Genomic DNA, 19,617 nt, shown 5'->3' with positions numbered 1-19,617 from the left:
AACTCCCTCTGGAAGGGGAGAGAGGGGAAAAAAAAGCAAAATACATTGCAGAAGAAATAGCTCCGTGGAGGCCATATCAGGATGGGAGTGGGAGAGAGTTAGTGCCCTAATGAGCAGTCTAGCTGCGTGGGAGGGAAACAGGTTGTTGTCTGTCTAAGAGAAAGCGGTGAGCGCGGCTACAAGCAGATACGAGATGGGAGCCCAGCGCGCAGCCTGATATCCGCTCTTCCCCTGATCCTGCAACCCGGCCTCCTGTGAGTAATTCCAACTCACTGTGAGTAGCTCCACTGACTCACAACCAGGCTCTTGAGATTGAAGAGAGGAAGGAGAAGGGAGGATGGGAAGGGTTCTCTTTTGGCATTTGATTGTGCCGTGCAAAGCTTGCGGTCTAGCAAGAAATGCCATGATCCTGCAAGCATGCCTTGAAGGAGCTGCCAAAATTCAAGTGAGTAACCCTACTGAGGGCAAAAGCTTCAATTTTAAGAATAAGCTAATGCCTCAGTGTCTGCAGAGGACTTGCTGAATTAACTGATCTAGCTGTGTTTTGCATTTTTTCAATATACTCAGGTGTGCTATCAGGCTCTAACCTGTAGGTACTGAAACATATGCTGAGATGCCTGCGGATCCTCCAGTGACAAATGCTTACTCAGGCTTCTGGAAATGTGTATAAGGATTTTGCTGAAGTCTTGAGTCTCACACAGTGTCCTGCATCCTTATTATCTCTGATATTTAGAACTCAGATACCAGCAAGGGCAGCCTGTTTTGGAAACGTGAGGACAGTCCTGCACCATGCACTCAGCACTCCTGTTAGGCTGAGGGAAGAAACCCGAAATCCATAAAAATCCACCGGATGCAACATCTGCCTTGGGATATCTCTGCGGCTTCCTAAAAGGCCAATTCAGCCGAGCCTGAGGGACAGGATTTGATGCTGGAGCCTCAGCCAGGGGCTTTTGCCTCCCTGAAGGTGGTGGGAAGGAGATGCTGGCTCCTCTAGCTGATGAAGGACCTGGAGTGATGGTTCCTCTGCACTGAGGACAGCCGAGGGCAGAGCAAACCCTGGTTTCCCCACTGCCCTCCCTGCTCCACCTGCCAGACCCTAATCCCACCCTGCCATCCAGACTAAGAGCCATTTCTGTCTTGCAGAGAAGCACGGGCTCATTCCTCGTTTCCGGAGTAAATTCTCCGTCTGCTATCCCGGCTGTGCCATAGACCGAGGGAGCTGAGCACTCACAGTGACAGTGAAGTGGTAAAACTGCCTTCTGCAAAAAGCACTCTGCCTGCTGCCACCTCGGCGGGCGCTATCACTGAGTGATTAAGTTCTTACCAGACTTTTTGGTAAAGGCAACCTTCCTGATCTGATAACTGCCAAGGACAAGCCAAATACGCAGGGTCAATCCATGCACACTTAATCTCCAGAAGGCAGATTAAGTGTATAATTGACCCATATAATCCATGTATCATCTCCAGTGAAATGTTTTCTATGTCCGGTTTAGGCAGACATGAGGCCCATAAGACAGCGATCAGAGACAGAATTACCATTGCAGTGGATTTCATCAAAGTTAGAGATGGCTTTTTAATCACTGATCTCAGAGACTGCTAGATTTAAGCAGATGAACTAGCACTAAGCACATCTGTTTAAATCCTTATCTTCTACTCAGGCTGGTGTCTTCAAGAAGTACAAGGAGGGAAAAAATAAATTAATTTTTTTTTAGGTCCTCACAATCTTAGGAGCTTCTCTTGATGTTTTGATCCCTCATATCAAAAGCATGTTTTTGTTTTTTTCAGTAAGATATTGAATTAATCATCAGAGAGAAAAATGCCATCTGCGCTATTCAGGGTCTGCATCAGGATGCTGGAATTTGCAGGATCTTGGGGAGCTCACCCGATGTTCAGTAGCCTTTTGTGTATGTGCTACTCACTGTGGCTGGGAAGGAAATAGTCACCCTATGTTTTACATTAGTGTTTACCAATTTATGTGGAAGAAAGGTTGGCATTCACACTATCTACTAGTCAATCATAGACTTTCTGGATCACATATGTTGTGACGGGTTGAAACCTATACTGTGAGGATCTAAGGGTGTTTGTAAAGATACACACACATACATGGATCTAGAAATAACTTCTGCCAAAGGGTACAACCCTCACAAGTAAACCTCCCACTGCCTTCAGACAAAATGATGGGTGCATAAACTCTGCTCCTATGAAATTCTGCATGACCTATGACAAAGAAGACCTGAATTTTGCACGATTGGTCTGAAGACTCAAGATCACTCTGAAGATATTTTCCCATGTTTAAGATACACCCACCTGCTTCTGCCTCATTGTTCCTATAAAAAGTTCCATTCTGCATGTCAACTCTGCTCCCCTCTCTGGGCAAAAACTGATAAAATTTTTCTTCCTGTCAGGCACCACACAGAGTTTGTGATACTTCTGCATTGTGTGCAAAGTATCATAGGGTTTAAATCCCAAAGCACCCAGACAGGCACAGGAGCACAGGGAGCGGATGCTACAGCTATTCTGAAACTCCTCTGTTACCACTGCTCTCTATCAATGGGCCTTATTACACTGTTTTAGCTTTAAATGTTATCAAATTAGTGAGCCAGGCCAAGTAAATAAGTCATGTTACTCTGCAGTAAACAGCACTGCCAAAAAGCTAGTTAGGTTTTGATTACCAGCAGAACTCCACAATCAATCTGTTCATTCAACAATCCCAAGAATACAGATTTTTAAAATTAAGATGACTCTATTTCAGGGAGGGAGGAAAACCCATCCTGACTAATTTGCAGAATTAAGAGGATTAACATAGAGACCACACAGAAATATAACAATAATCTGCCACAAACACCAGTAACTCCCAAAGAGCAGAGCTCTGTTCTGCAGGCACGAGCACGTCAGGCAATGCAGGGGAAGAGAGATGCTTTCTGAGCTAAGAAATCATGGTAAATGCCAGGAAAAGACATATTAACCCAGCTTCTCTGGGGACATGGCCTAACACTCTGGAGCCTCTGCTCCTGGAAGGAAACAAAGGAGGAATAAATGGAAACACAGGATAGGATTGCAGAGAAGTGCAGAGATTAGGGATATCCCAGGAGTTCAAACCGCACAGAACGTGCCATACAACCTTGCACTGTGCACTTCTGCTCCTGCACTGCTCAGGACTGTGCAGAAAAGGGATGCAGCCCCACACTGTGAGTGTCTTTACTGGGACCCCACTGGGTAGACAAGACCTGCCTGCAGGCAGGTTTAAGCTGTTTGCTGCCACTGCTGCCCCTATTGTCATACAACTGCCTAAACTGGACTGAGATATGGCCTTGGGGCAAGCCAGCACCACTGCACTAAACCAGCTGAGGACCTGGCTGTGAAAGTGTTAATAATCTCATTGCCTGGAGAAACTGCAGCTAAGAGGATTGCTCCCCTGCCATGCTGGGGGAAGAGGGAACAAAATCAGGTCCAACTCTAACTCAGCATCATAAATGTAATTTTTGATTATTCCTCTTCTCTTCCTTATAAAAGAGGTTAAGTTAATGTCCCTGGAAAATAAGGCTAAAGGAGCTTAAAGACCCCACAACCATGCTGCTTTGCTGGGTTAGGTAAGAGGGGCAAAAGGTTGCAGGGCTCTGTCTGAGCTCAATAATGGAGTTATGCACTTGCTCCTGCCTTTACCCAAACATGGGTGAACACACCACCAAATAAATGGGGTCTGGTGACCCCCATGTAAACCCTGTGCTGGTACTGACACACCAGGAGCACCTGAGCCATGATGGGAGCTGACCACAGGAGCCAGCTCCTTCAGCTGCAACCTGACAAAGACAATACATGACTGCTCAAAACAAAATTCCATGTTTTGGGTTACAAGGGCTTGGCACAATCCATTCCCTCCTTGCAAAGCAACCGCCCTGCAGCTCCCCCTGCTCATGGGCACACACTCATGTACATGAGACACATGCAAACATGCCAGTAACATTAGATCCCAACTCTGTCCCACTGGGATGGCAACAGGAACAGGAACAGGAATGGGAACATGAATGGGAACAGGAATGGGAACAGCTCCCACATGCTGCAATTCCCTCCTGCAGCCAGTGTAGGTCAAAACAGGCAGAGCTATGTAAAAACCCCATCCTTGATTATTTAATTCCACACGGATCAGGGAGCCTTGTGGAAGGCAGGGAGGGAAATAAGGGTTTTGCATTTTTTGCTTTCCACCAAGGTAGGTGCTCTTCCATTTTTTTGTTCATGTCAACTGTTAATTTGTTTAAAATACAGCTTGGTAAAACCAAGTATGAGTGGATCAAACTGAAATCAATATTTGTGTTAATTACAGCCTTTTGAAAATTGGAAATAATGGCCCAAATCGGTACAAACACACCAACTGTGAATCATAGGGAAAGGATGAGGGAAAAGGCAGTGTGGGCATTGAAAAGAACAGTCCAGATGAGCTCTGGAAATTTAACTGCTCGTGGAATAAATTTCAACACAAACGAGCAATGCACTGGCAGGCCCGCTGCAGATGGAAGCGACAGTCTTTTGTTTCATGTTTTGTTTTTTCTCCCCATGCCTGCTTGATGGGTGATTTGCGTCTGGTGCTCACGCTGCAAACTCTCCCCGGAGCGAGCACGAGCCGAGCCCGGAGGAGGCACTGCTGTGCTCTGTGCATGAATGAGGCATTCCCAGTGGATATGGGTCATGCTAGTAGATGTACACAGTAAGATTATTTGACTCTTAATTCATGCCACTTGATATAATGTGATAAAACATTTGACATGAGAGATAAGTTCCATTTTAATCTGGTGAGTTACGGGGGAAAGAAAGAGTGGGAATTGTAAAGGAAGAAGAGGCTTCTGAGGGACAGGTAATGTGCAGAAAGAGAAGTATTGAGTGAAGGAAGAGGTTGGCTGGGGAAAAAGCAGCTTTCCCTGCACACTGAGGAAGCAAAAGAGTGAGTAAAGAAAGCACAGAAGGCTGTTAGAGTTCCAGAGCCAGGAGACTGAGACATGGCACTGCTGAGAGATGGAAGGAAGGAAGGAAGGAAAGTAGGGAAATAAGCTGCTTCAAACAGAAACTGAGATACAGACAAATACCCTAGAGAGACTGAAACACTAATGCTGCAGGCTGGTCATCAACAGAAAACCTTCACTATAGGACAGCTACAGGGACAGAAAGGCTGTAACAAAACAAAAGCAATGGAAACAGAGATACTTTAAACATGCATCCAAACCTAAAAAACTCAGGCATCACAGGTCACTGTTCTCTCAGTCCAACAAACTGTTCTGAAAATTAGCTGTGAACATCTGGGTCAGCTCCTACTGGCCATCTTCATCAAGGAGACCATGTCTCAAATTTGCCTTTGGTGGCAGACACCACAACATGGACCTCCTATACAACAAAGCCCATTCATAATCAGCTCTGTTTTGATCAGCTTTTAAAATTAAAGTTTAGTATGTTAAATTTGCTGTCAGATTTGGAGTGCTTGTCAGTGAAACAATGCAAAATGTGCAAAAGAGCTGGCCCTTAGTAAACACATCTGCCGAAAGTCTGGCTCAAATTTGAACAGTGAGAACAATGACTGAGATGTTCTCATACAGAGAAATTTACACAAGCTTAAGGAGAGCTCTCTTAGAAGATACTATTTCTTTAAAATCCACACACAGACTAAGACACAGTAGACTAGAGTAGAGATTTAAAGCAGGCAGAGAGCAGATACGAGCCTTAGTCAGAAAGAAAGGAAAGATTTATTTATTTTTTAAAGCTATAAGCAATAAATTTCTCAAAATGTGACTTATCCTCCTGTCTTATTTTGTCACATTTTGGGTCTCTCCTGCTTGGTGTCCAAGGAGGAGAGGGCATTTACTTACATCAAATAACCTTTCTATATACATCTCCTCATTGACCTTATCACGCAGGACATCCTGAGAGTGGCGGACAAATGTCACATAGGCATCAGCAACATCCATTCCTGGCTTCTGCATGGAGGAGAGAAGAGAGAGAGAGAGAACAACATGAATAGTGATGCAGGGCAACTTCTCTGTGCAGCCTCATCACTCACTGCTTTTCCTTCTCTTCCATCTCCTGCTGTCCTCCTGCAGTTTGCCCTTTCCTTACCTGATGGACACTTACCTGATGTCACATTTCTACACAGCTCTCTGCAGAATTTAACTGATTTTTAAGGAGTAACCTTCAAGCATGCAAGATTTTGGGGATAACAGCATTGCTTTAAAGCAAATGGGAAGTGAAGCAGCTGGATGGGAAAATACTTTAAAAAAAAAAATCTTGTTTGAGTTCACATTGCTTGATATATTGGATTCAAACTTACCTCAAAGGAAAGCTATTAAAATATGGTAACATGAGTCATTACAAGAACTGCCACAAAACCTTAAATTTGTGTGGCACATTGTAAGTTTGTTAATAACTAGTGTCATTAGTTTCCATTACTGTGATTTACCTCAGATCACAGAGTATCATTTCTCTGCAAGATACGATTGTCAGCCGCTGTAAATTGAAGTTAGTTAACACATCCGTGTAATTTCCAGGGTGAAAATGAGGACAGTTTGGAAAGCAGTAGGAAGGGAGTTTTTTAATACAAAGCAAACAATTATCAAGCAAAGGGCCAGTGCTTGGCCCTTGGGAAGGCAGTGACATTTCTTAACACCTACTGCAACAATGACAAGGTATTAATTTGAAAAACAATGAGGACAACACAAATGTGGCAGTAGTCAAGTGTTACACTTTCAAGCAATTTTCAGTCTGCTGATGGTGCCCATTCCAAGGCGGGATTAGATGGATTGGTTTGTACCAAGAAAATTGCAACAGAATTACAGAATCAGATTTAACTAACATTTGTGGAATTAAATTTAAGTGGTGGGTTTCTGTTCAAACAGGTTTTGAACAGGATTTCCTCTCTATCCTCTAGTCAAACAGGTTTTTGTTTCTCCTTTCCCTGGAAAGGCAGTGGCTCATGGACCATGGGGTGGCCTCTGCTCAGGTCTGGGAGATGAGTGGGGCTGGGGGTTGAGTTCATTAAAAATGTTGAGGCTGTCAAGGAAGCCATTGTAATATGGTTTAATTTCCAGGGGCAGGTGGAGAAACAACTGAATACTATCTCAGGTGAATGATTTTTGCTCTGATTTACACAAAGAACTGGAGCATCTGTCTGGCTTTGAGGAGAGGAGCAGATCCTGCTGCAGACCTCTCAAAGGTGTCCAGGGTACAAAGCTTTTGAAAAAGCTTTAAAGGGTTACATAGCATTTTACTAAGACCACTTCCCTGGAGATGCTTTACTTTCCAGGAACATAAAGGCCTCAGAGAAGGCCATGTTTCACCCTAAAAGTTACTTAAAATAACTGTCCTGTGTTCAAATTTCTGATGGCTAAATATTTAAGATGCATTGAAACAATAAGGAATTTCATCTGAAGGATGTCCACATTTTCAGGGCAAGAAATAAATTATGAATTTTTCTTCCCAAGACACTCAAAATCTTGCTTTTATTACTCCAAGAGAACAGAATGCCAAGCTCTGGGGTATTTTAAACCAAGCAACACCTCTTACTGTTCAAGAGTTTGTCTTTTCCATGCTAGGCTCAAGATATGATAATTTTGTAGGCAACATTTAGGTTGGGCTAAAGGGCTGAAAACACCAAATGCAGATAATGATATAAATAATGATCCAAGATGCCTGATAAATTTATCACATTGTCATATGAGAACATGCAGAACAATATACCTGCATTAAATATACACACATTATACATACACATCATCAAACACAACTGAGTTACTCTTGATTTCCACTGCCCACTCCAACTGGGTGCAGGAACTGTGTGGTATATCGAGATCTATTTTTCTGCATTTGCAGTTGCTCAGGATCTTTCTGCCTGTAAATGTTACAGTAACCCCTTATTCCAGCCAACATTCATATATTACACTTCAACTTAATTTAAATGTAAATTTCTGGCAAGTTAAGTGCTCTGTCTAAGAACATTAAGGGCTCTTTTCCTTATGAATCAAGGTCTAATTAGAGGAGACGATGTACAGTTTTCCTACACCAATTACAGAAAAATGGAAAAAATTATTTTCATTAACAATTTCCCAAACACATGTTGGTAGCTCATCACCAGTTCCCCAAAGTAATAAAAAAGTCATTTTCCAAAAGAGTAAAATAAACCAACAATTAGAAGAACAAAAATAAAATAGATTAGCTAATGTGTTAGATGTGTGTTGGCTCAGTTCTAACATGTCTGGACTTTTTGTTTGGAAATTATACTGTATTTGTACAAGTCCAAATGAAGAATTAACAGAATGCACTGCTCCCATTTTTTTTTTTTCAAATGTGATTCAAGCCAATTGCATAAATATGGTACCTTTTTGACACCATCTGCAAATTGTTGCCTAAACAGCCTCATAGGTCTCCATAAGAGGGTAACTGCTCATTATTACCATAATGGAGATATCCTTTCCAGTTCAAATGTTAGAAGTATGAAGGCCTATGGTTCAATTTTGGCTGTTAATGCATAATGTGGGTTGCTACACATGCCATAAACCAAAGCACAATGCAAATTACTATGACAGAAGTTGTTTAAATTGTGCTTACGGGTACATCCACGTATTTGGAAGCAGCCTTCACCTGTAAAAGAACAAGAAGAGAGTTAACACCACCAGTACCTTTTCAGGTCTGTTTTTTTTCTTTAAACTCTGTAAGACCATCTCCAGTCAAGACTTGGGACAACATAATGCTGAGTAGGTTGAAAAGGGTGATGAAACTCACTTTCCTGTCTAAAAGGGTGGTATTTTTGTTGTTGTTTTTTTTTGGAGAGGTAACTTTACTGCTGCTAAAGCTCTAATAGCAGCAGATGATAGTGTGGGAGTTGTGCTTCTACTTCAGCGAGCGGGGGAAGATGGGGTTCGTAAGAAGACATCGTTATTTTCTTCGGAGGCCTCGCTCTCCACCTGATGCCACGTGTCTCCCAAGGCACTGCATGTCTCTCCTGCTGGGAGCCGTATCCCAGGAGCAGTGGCAGCTCTCCTGGGAGTGGGGAATGATGGCATGGTGAGGCTGGCAGGGCTAGACACAAGAAAGCACCCAAAGGACCCTAATTTTGCTCCTGTCCCATTGTCCTGCCCACGGTGCGCTCCCCCAGTTGTGCAGGCTGTAGCCTGGGACTTTGTCAGGACCAGGCTGGATGAGCAACCTGGATAGTGGAAGATGTCCTTCCCTGTGGCAGGAGGGTTCAAACAAGATGACTTTTAGGGTCCCTTCCAGCCCAACCATTCAGTCATGCTCTGCTAGGCTGAGGGATTTCTGAGAAGTTTTGCACATGAATGCCCATGTCTGGGCTGCTTGGAAAGTTGTGTTCATGTTTCACAACCTGGCCCTGTTGCTTTCACATGCAGCCTGTCCTGCACTCACTTGTTCCTCCATCACATCAGTGAATTCAAACAAAAAAAATTATTTTCCCCGTTTTTGCTGGCCCTGATGCTGGCAAGAAATTGCAGACCATGTTGGGGCAGTGTGCTCATGCCATGCCACGCAGAAGTGCCCTGAAGCTTTTCTGCTTCCCAGACTGAACAGCCACCTCATTTTCCCATGATTTTCCTCCCTGTTTAGACGAGGCTATTGGAGGGAGGGTATCAGAGATGGACACTGCACTCTGTGGTGCTCACAAGCTGGTGTGATCTGCAGGACCCCAGACTGACTTTGCCTGTGGTTCTCCATGCAGCAGGGTGCACATTGCCTGGCGCAGGAGGCGGGGTGGCCCCTGACGTCAGGGCCAACTCTTCCAACTGAGCAGTGGCCAGCTGGCCACAGAGACCTTTTTCCCACTGCAGCATAAGGCACAGTGTCTAGAAAGAGTATGGCTGGGATTTTCCACAACGCTTCTGCTTTTAATTAGGGTAAGCGTTGCCGGCCATCTTTGTTTGGGTGTAAAAGCTCACCTGCTTTTAAATATTTCTAAAGCTACCATTAAAACAGCCTAAATATAACACGCACACAGTTGCATCTTGGGATGAATAAATTATGTGTCCCGAATGAGAGAATGAATGTATGTGTGAGACAGAATGTGAGAGTGGGTGGAAGCACTCATATGGTGTGTGTGGGGGGTGCATAATTAAGCACAATGAGGCGATACAAAAGACCAGACTGGTGGTAATTGCCGAGGTGAACGCGGCGAGTATTGGCAGCGCCCAGGCTGCCGAGCCGGGGGGCAGGAACAGAGGGAAGGGCATGAGGAGGGCACCGAGCGCCTGCTGCTGCGATGTGACCCCGGGTCTGGCTGCCAGAGAGGCTGCAGGGGGACAGGGCAAGTCCCAGCACATGAGTTTAGGAAGGAGGCAGCAAAATTAGCACCAGAGCAAACTTGTCTTGTCTCCAGGTATTCCTGTTTCCAGCCAGCTGTCTGGACACCTTGCCCTGTCTCTGCATTTATCCTCACAACTTTGTTGGGAGGTGGTGAAGTGCTATCCCTTGCTCCTGCGGAATGGGAGCGGAGGAGCCGCAGCCTCCATGTGTGAAGGCAGCTGGAGCCCATCCAGTGGATGCAGCTCCAGGAGAGCAGGCAGCCATGGCACACCCACGCAGGCAGGGTGCCCGTGCGAGCACCAAACCAGCAGTTTTTCTGAGCAGCAAAGCCCAACAAGCAGGAGGAAAGCCTGGAAAACGATGTGGCTCAACAGCCTGCAGAACTCAAGCTGGGGTCCTTGTTCAGGGCTACACCTGTACCTTCAAATATCACATGGAGCATGAATCCAGGCAGAGGCAAACCTGCCAGCTGAGTGTGGATTTAGCACTCTTGGGTCCAGCTTAGCGCCACTTTCAAACTGCCTTCTCCAAAGCCAAGAGGCGACAAGAATAACTCAGCTTCCTGCGATCTCCTCCCTCCACCCACAAAAAAACTGAGCTGCTTCTCCTGCCCACTCTCCTTTAATCAGAATAATTACTTGTTTTTCTTTAAAGTCAGATTTGGCTACATTTAGTGAAATTTCCAAACTGCCGGATGTTGTGTGATTTTTGCTAGGCTGCCGTTTTTCACAAAGTATGTGACTTTGCCATGAAACATCTCAGTTTACCATACAAATTTTGCACAGAACAAAAATAAGATCTTTTACTTCTGTCTCCCTTGGGTAACATGGAATCTTTGGTTATAATTACCACAGGTGTAATGCTCTGCCTACAGAGGCCATCCAGATTACAGGGAATTTTAGCAGCTGGCATTCCTGAGAGTCAGTGGATCTGCACATGCAGACACCCAGCCAGGGCCTGGGCTGCTGCCGCCAAAATGCACTCAAATGTAGCAACAAACAGAAAAAAAAAAAAAAAAAAAAGTCTGGCCAAATTTAGAAGGGTGTTTTCCTCTCAAAGTGCTCTGCAAGGAGAAGTGGCTAGTGAGAATTTATTAGGACAACAGATGCATTAATTTTATCTTGAATTTCGAGGCAAGAATTGGAAATGAGGATATCCTACTAGGTGATAAAACTGTCTGTCACAAGACCCCCGAGTACATGTCACTTGCAGAGCGCCTGGAAAACACGCGATGAAAGAAGTTGGTGGAAGGGGGTGGGAGACTAATGCTTTCTGGAGCTCAGTGGCTTGGACCATCACACTTTGTTGTATTTGTTCAGACAGGGAAAACGTGGGAGGTGGTGCAAGCATGCTGTAACAAGAGAGAGATTTTGTATTTATCACTGCAAAGACTAAACACAGCAAGTCACATTACTACTGCAGGGAGAGGAGACTTGCTAAGCCCAGTGCCAAAGGGGTCAGGGCTGCTCCTCAGCCTCCTCTCCCAGTGACTCCCAGCAAATATGGGGGCCAAAGTGAGAGACGTCCCTTTGTCAGGAAGGAGCAATCCTGCTCCTCTGTCGTGTGCCCAGCCCACTTGCTGTGGGCGAGGGACCAACACTTTCCGGGAGACATGCACACACCACGCACAGCAGCTATTTGGATACACATCCCTTCCTGACTGAAAACTCATGAAATCCAGGCTTTGGAACCATGTTCGCAGGCTGTGGGGCTGTTGGACAGACTGTTTTGCTGCTGCTGGGGCAGTTAACTGTCAGCAAGTGTCCCAGGAGCAGCAGAGAGGATGCCTGAACTCCATGCACCCATGTGCTGGTCCCAACAGGTGCCCAGAGCCCAGGTGCAGCCAGGGCTTTGCTCAGCAATCAAAGGGAGCAGCACTCGGCAGGGTAAACAGTGGGATGTGGTGGGAGCAGTGCAGCATCAACCGAGGAACAGCTTGGATTCATGGAGAGGGAAGGGCTGCACATTACACTGTCTACACGGGCTGATGCTGGTACTTCCCATGCCTGGAAAGCTGCCGCCTCCACATCCTCTGCTGCTGGCACACAAGCGTTTCCTAACCCTCCACAGCACTGGAATGAGGGAAGGTATCCAGGTAACCCAAGCCATACCCTGCATCCCCTTGAGCACGGGTGAGCACAGTCCTGGGGCTGTAAGCACACAGGGTTTATCCTGGGAGAAGAGCTGCACTGCGGGGCAGTGAATGGACACCCCCCTTCCCCTCTTCTATGAAGAACAAAGTGCCTCCAGCACACCTGAAAAGGCAGAATGCTTAGTTTGAACCCATGGTGGTTCAGATAAGCTGCCAGACTGTGTACACAAAGCTGCCAAGAGCAGTTTCTTGCCTCTGCTGTTAAGCCTTCCTAAATCCATCTCCATTTCCAGATGGATCCTACAAACTGCCTCAAACTCAGCAAAAGGGCCCAAGAGTAGCAAACAGCAGACACTTGCAAGTAACTAAGACAACTCCAAAATGAGATTTTGGAAAGCCTTCCCAGTTTGCAGAGCAGTGCCTTCTGCCTCTTGCCCAGCCTCTGAACAAGTGAGTGCAGAAGAGGCTGCACATGAAGGCAACAGGGCTGGGGTGTGAAATGTGAACACAACTTTCCAAGCAGCCCAGCCACAGGCATTCATGTGCACAAATGTCTGTGAGCCCATAGAAGTGAAGTCCTGCTTGCACGTAGAACCTCTTGTAAACTTTCTGGCACATGCATTTTCAGAAGACCTTTGGAAATCAGCTGCCATGTGTTCATCCTAAGAAGCTGTCACAACACTTTTCTGGAATACAGCTCTGATTGTTAAATCGTTGCTGGATACTGAGGCCAGTTTTGCACACATATTGGTCTGGTCCTATACCTTGCTAGGAAACATGTGGTGAGCTGTGAATTGGTTCCTCAGTGTTAGGGAAAAATATGGCATTAGAGGCACCTTGTGCCTTGTGGCCTCATGGCACTTCCCCTACCTTGTTCTCTTTTAGAAACACATAGTTCTCCATAGATCTCCCCTATTTTGCTGTTCACTATTTAAGATAGTCACTGTTACAGCCAGAAGACTGAGAGGAACACACCCGTTGTGTGAAGTAATAATGAAGTTAATTGGATGTACAGTGCAATGGTTTTTTACATCTTCATATGTAACTTCTACAGAATAAATTTCACCAAGCTGAACGATGGATGGAGATGGCTTTTCTCTGTGCATCCTGGAGGTTTATGTACTGTGTATCTGCATACAGTTGTTTGCGTATTCATGTGGGGGTTACAGTGATCAAACATGACAGAATGAAAAAATTATTAGGTAGCTGATCTAGTCCTGGGAGAGCAGGAGGTTACAACTAAGAAGAAAAAAAGTTGTCTGTACTTACAGTAAATGACAGGAATGAAGAAAACAATGTTCCTTCGTCATATCTAGACAGTTTGGCCAAGACTCCTTCCAAAATGGTGACAAACTACAAAGACGAAAAATACTGCAATTATTTTTAATAGTTGGACAAGGGTGCAAAAATCTGAATCACCTTCAAAGGATTCAGTGAACCTCTGAGCATTGCCAAAGGAATGGATCACCTATCCCTGAGCACAGTGGGCAGGGCGTGGGGAGAAAGGAGTGCTTCCTTTTGGGTGCTGGCATGCACCTTGGTGCACCTCTTGCTGTCTGGGAATCATCCCATCACCCCTCAGTGTCCTGGGGGATGCAGGGGACAGGAGGTGGGTGCAGTGTGTGGGGAATCCAGCAGAGGCTCTCAGGATGGGGAAGGCTAAGGTTCCTGCTCCCAGTATGCAGTGGCAAGCACGCAGCTAGCTGGGTATTCTTGCAGAAGAATTGAACTGGCATATGTTGGCGGATTATGTTTAAAGGTCTCCACTGTATAATAGGGATGACTTGTTCTCGGAAAGTTTGAAACTAGAGGAAAACACACCCCACCATCTTTCTCCTTACATACCAATTCCCCTCTGTGTTAGCACAGCACACCAGACCTACACAACCACCCAAGGGGAATGCTGGCAGCTGAGCTATAGAAGCTGACTCTGATGAAAAACAATTCCCAAACAATTAAACCTGACATTTTGGAATGTATTTCCCACTACTGACATCTCTAAATTAATTTCTTAGAAGAGCATATGGTGATCTTGCACAAGATGAGCTATTTTGTCCACACAACCTCATGCGTAGGAGTGGTGACCACCTCTGCATGCCACCCCAATGGCTCTGCAGCAGCATTTAGCAGTGCCACCCCCTGACAGCAGCTACCCCAGTGCTGTGGGGTGATGTTGCCCATGGGGTGTTACCCCATTAACATCATGTAACCCCATTCTGGCCCAGCATGGCAATCCTGCTAGCAGAGCATTACGTCTCATGCAGTTCCTTATCAACAAAGAGTCACCATGAAAGGACTGGGAGATACACGATCTTGCCTCTGAGAAACAAGAAGCCAATTCAACATCCTAATGTGTCACATTTTAATGGAAACACACATATTAGAAATGCAACGTTAACAGTGAATCACTTCACCTGAAGCTGAGGGTTACCTTTGCCACTAGGAGTGTTATCATTTCTTTGACGGTTTCCTCAATTAGTTCATCTATTTTTGAATGGTACTGGTGCTAAAGAAAAATAAAAGGAGAGGGGGAGGAAAATATTAGCATTGATCACAGCCAACAGCTCTACACTTGTCAGTTTCTTCCCTTGGTAAGCCATAATACATAGTATTAAACCAAAGAATTAAGTAGCTTATTACCCTGCACCCCACTGCAGTGGTCAGTAGCTACTTACACTTGTAGGAGAGACCTTGAATTCAGGAGAATCCTGCATCAGTTCTGGAGCATGGGCAAACCCTGCCCTATCCTGTGTGCCTGCAGCTCTGGGAGCCACACAAGGGTGTCAGAGAGGAGGCTCTACCATCCCTGTGAGTACCAGCACTGGGTGCCATGAGATTCTGAAGTCCCTTTGCTCCACTTCTGTGGGCATTATCCTGTCCTGGCGCAGTGGGATACACCTGCTGCTGGAGGGGAACAGGAAGCCCTTTCCAAGGGCACCAGAAACCACCCAGCCCCAGGCCTGGGAATGGGGAGGATGTGCTGCTTCAGGGGAGCTTGCAGAGGGCTCAACCACTGGGAATGGCGCTGCACCCTGCCCACCTACTGCAGCAAAGCTGCACCTGTGTTACCCTGGGTCCAGCAGGCACGTGGCTCAAGTTAAGCACTCGTTCAAACACTTTGCTGTTTTGTACTGTCAGATAGATTTAAAAACCACCCAACAAACCACAATGAGCCTTTTTGTCCCGTGCAAAATCCAGCAGGCAGTGCAGCCCTGAGACCTGGACAATGGCAGATCCCGTGGCAGTAGCTCAGCACTGGCTGACCAAGGCCTGTGCCTGCAGCACCAGCGTTTCTGAGTCCTCAACCCAATTTCTGCATATGCCAAACCTTCCTTAGCTTGGGAGCTCTGATGTAATCAGCTGCAATATGGCTAGAATAGGTACTAAAATACAGTCTTCTACTAATTTAGAAAAGACCTGTTTCCAATACAAGATTTAATTAGTGAAAACATACAGTATATTCTTATTTTCAATGGACTGAGAAAATACTGATTATGACTGCTTTCCAACACAAAACATTTGATTTTTCAGTCAAACATTTCAAGCACTGGTGCTAGTCACTATATTCATTACCACTTGGCATTAATATTGTTTTAAAATGTTAACATCAAATCACATTGAAAGAGACAAATCTGCTTTAAATACTAATCAGACTTTGGGAAGGAAGACTGTGAGGGCTTTACAAATGCTATCTGCTGGTCTCAGTGTCTGATCGGTACTCTGATCTGCTCTACAGTTTGGGGATGTTTTTCTATGGCAGTAACATTAATATAGGAATTTGGGAAAAAGAAAATAAAAGTAGGACACACTTACCCACTCTTTTGCAAACTTTTCAGATGATTGGGGACAGAAATAAAGAGGAAAGTGCAAAAGACAGGAAAAAGAACATATGAAGATAAACAATAAATAAACCAAAATCTTTTAAAAAAAGAGACGTATGAGAACAGCAGCATCATGCACAGAAACAATAAGCAATGGAAAATGAAATGGGGTCAAAACCTCCTTTGGCTGAAATACCAGAGATCGCTACCTGTAGGATTTGGTGGCAGTAAAACAGTGGGAAGGGACCGGATTGTAGCTGACACCTGGCACTCTCACGGTTTTATTTGGCTCCGAAGAGGAAGGGAACCGGCTGTCGACAGGCAGGGCTCAGCCTGGGGACAGGCACACGGGCAGGGGACATGGCACAGCACGTCCCAGCCCCAGGCCTGGCTGGGGCACTCAGAGCCTCACCTGGACACGAGGACAAACCGGCACGGCCACGCCACAGGCTGCGATCTGCTGGGCCCACGCGGGGGAAACATTCACGAACAAGCGGGTGATACTTGCATTGGCAGCTCCCATTCCCATGTCCTGCTTTGCAGGTCAAGACATACACAAGTCCCTTATGGGATCATAGTTATGATTAATCTTTAATGCAGAGCTAGGCCTTATCAGCTCCCAGGTTTGACCTGGCCTTTCCCAGCACAGCTGGAATGCAGCTGTGGGGTGACAGGGACCTGTAACAGCTTGGTACAGGGAGAAGCTGCTGATGTGCTTGGCAGACACAGCCAGGACTTTCTAAGGGAAATGGAGAAGGGGTTGTGCATATATCGGGGTGTCTCTCCCATTATGTTTTCCTTCTGCAACTGCATTTTCTGTGTGTGTAAAACTTTGCAAACAAGTATTCTGCTAACTGCTTTCATCAAGTAAGTCATGAGTTTGAATTCAAACATGACTAGCTATGTGCAAAGCAATTCACTGTGAAATGCACTGACTGATGCATGTTCAATTACAAGCTTGTTTCAAAAGCAAATAAGAGCCCCAATGGAACAAAACCACAGCTCTGAGAGCAGGAGAGGAGGCTGTGCATGCACCAAGGTGGTGTAGCAGCACCCCGAGCGCTCATTCCCATCGCAGCCACAGTGCCCAGGGCAGAGTGAGCCCGGTGCCCCGGCAGTGACCATGCAGGACAGGGCCTGCCCCAGGCAGCCACAGCCACGGTAACCTGTGCCACCAGTGCCACAGCCCCAGCTCCACCTCAGCAAGGGGAGCCTGGGCCAGGACAGGCTCAGAGACGGCAGCGGTTTGGAAAGCGAGCGCCTGGTGCTGCTACAGATGCCTGGCTCGCAAAATCAGCAATTCCAACAGCTCCTTCTACATTCCTCATGAAAACACTCAAGGTTAAAGATCGCAGAGCTGGTTTGCTTTACCCAGCATAGCCCCCACTCTCGATCAAGTTCATCATAGCTTTCTATTAGCTCAATTATTACAATCCATAATCAGTGCACTACAATGATTCAACTTGACTTTATGTGATGAGTATCTTGCCTTGTCATGTAACAGATTGTGTGTATGTTGTATTTCTCTAAGGACCATCTGACCTTAGATATTAAATAGAAACATACTAGACCAACTGAGAAACATTTAATACATACATTTATCCCCTTAGATGTATTAAAAATTCAGAGGAAAAATAAATATTTAAGATGGTAAAGTATGTTTACCAAATGTTTTAACAGCTGCCTTTAGAGACAAGGAAATGGAATGAAATGATGGGTGTTTGTTTCACAGGGTAATGCTCGCAAAACGCATTCAAGTATCTGCTAAAGTGAATGTGGCTGAAGGTAGTGTGAAAGGGAAGGCCTTTGGGGTGGGAGGGAACCCACAGAGCAAGGTCAAGGAAGGTGTCGAGACAGTCTATGCCCAGAGAACTGTCAGAAAAATCAGTGGTTTGTTTCTAACAAAAATGTCATCTCTGGTTAGGTCTGGGCCAAAGGCCCTGCCTGAACTCTGTGGCGGGCAGTGTGAGCCCTTTTTGCTGCTGTTGAACTATCTGCACAGGGACACGGGCTGCAGGAGCCACGTGCTGGCTGTGGCACTGACGGATGGTCCCATCAGCAGGCTCTGCCCCTCCTGTCTGCTCACTCCTCCTCTTGCTGACCAGTGAGGTTGCTACACACCAGAGATGGGGAACAGGGGGACTCAGAGAGGCACAGACCCAACTCCCCACATTGCTGAGAAGGACGCAGGCTGGAAACCCAGGCTCCCATGCCTCTGCTGCCTATGTGACTGTCTCACCATTTCCAGTGGGACTAGAAGAGGCGGGGTGGCATTTTATTCTCCCTGCCCAGGTTGTAATGACAGATCTATATGGGAACTTCTACCCCCCTCAGCCTGACCATCTTGGCACACAGGTTTAGACAGCTTCAAGAAGAGGAGATGGAGACAGCCAAAAAACAGAGTGGTACAAGTGAATGGAGGGGGAGGTAGTAACACTAATTAAAAGAAAAAAAAAAAAGAAAAAGGGAGGGTGTATAAAATACTGCAGCCCTAAATGGTAACCTATGCACCAATAATTTATGTCTGATTTACAGGTCTATTAGTTTAGCTATCTGTTAAAAACTTCATGTCCCAGCAGCTGCAGCTTGCCACAGGGGTTCAGCTGTTGCAAAGCTGCTGCACCAAACACCTCCTGGAGTGGCCCAGGCAGATCTGCAGCTGATCCCAGCTGCAGCCCAGGAGCAGTCACACAGCTTCGTGCTCCCCTGACTCCTGCAGTCTGAGTCAGGATGAACCTGCAGTGGGATTAATGTTATCAGAATTTGGAGGAAGCTGTGGCAATCAGAGAGCATCACAAGTCAGTATGGAAAGATGCAGGCGTGCCTGGTCACACATACTCGGGCATAGTGCTGATGCTATCAGTCTTGGGCCATCTGAACACTTAAGCTGACAGTTGAATGAATGCAATGAGCCTTCTCTTTGTGATCACCAAAATCTCCCTGTCCCTCGTGCCAGTATAAGGGTTTGATCCTGGTTTGAAGTGGGGAGCATCACAAACATGGACCTTTGCAGCTGACAGGGCATTGCCAAGATAGATGCTGCAGCAGCTGCGGGCTGAGGGATTTGGGGAGACAAATGGGTATGAATATGGAACAGAAAATGGTAGAGAAGTTCATGTCCAGGCTTGGAAAACAAAAGCCCACTCAAGATCTGCTCCAGCTGACCTGGAGGACAGGGGAAGACCTGATGATGGGCAGTATGAAATATCTTACATGGTATGTGTCACAAATAAAATGTCGGAACTGAAATATGTATAAGAAAAATAAGAAGAACAGAATCTGATCCAAACACCACTGACATCAGGACAGAGAGCCCTGTTACATCCAGTGGCCTTCGGAGCAAGTTCTTTCAGAGGAACAAATTGAAGTGAACAACTGAAAAAACACAGGGACAGCTAGCAATGATTCACTGCA

The 19,617-nt window shown here is 45.8% G+C and overlaps 1 protein-coding gene across 5 annotated transcripts in view; it reads right to left on the bottom strand.

Moving 5' to 3' along the window:
• CADPS (calcium dependent secretion activator) overlaps nt 1–19,617 on the bottom strand; it is a 204,950-nt gene that overhangs the window by 17,128 nt on the left and 168,205 nt on the right. For 3 of the 5 annotated variants that reach the window (XM_056501538.1, XM_056501539.1, XM_056501541.1), the window contains 4 exons: nt 14,814–14,888; nt 13,652–13,735; nt 8,584–8,616; nt 5,853–5,960 (listed from right to left, as the gene is read on the bottom strand). In XM_056501538.1, the coding sequence (XP_056357513.1) occupies nt 5,853–5,960; nt 8,584–8,616; nt 13,652–13,735; nt 14,814–14,888 (300 nt within the window). Of the gene's footprint in view, nt 1–5,852; nt 5,961–8,583; nt 8,617–13,651; nt 13,736–14,813; nt 14,889–16,195; nt 16,211–19,617 lie in introns of all 5 variants that reach the window. The other 2 variants (XM_056501542.1, XM_056501540.1) reach the window with 1 other exon arrangement.

Source organism: Oenanthe melanoleuca, chromosome 12, assembly GCF_029582105.1.
Source record: "Oenanthe melanoleuca isolate GR-GAL-2019-014 chromosome 12, OMel1.0, whole genome shotgun sequence".
In the NCBI taxonomy this organism is placed as follows: domain Eukaryota; kingdom Metazoa; phylum Chordata; class Aves; order Passeriformes; family Muscicapidae; genus Oenanthe; species Oenanthe melanoleuca.
The sequence above is the reverse complement of the archived record's forward strand: the minus strand, read 5'-3'. Positions and strand labels throughout refer to the sequence as shown.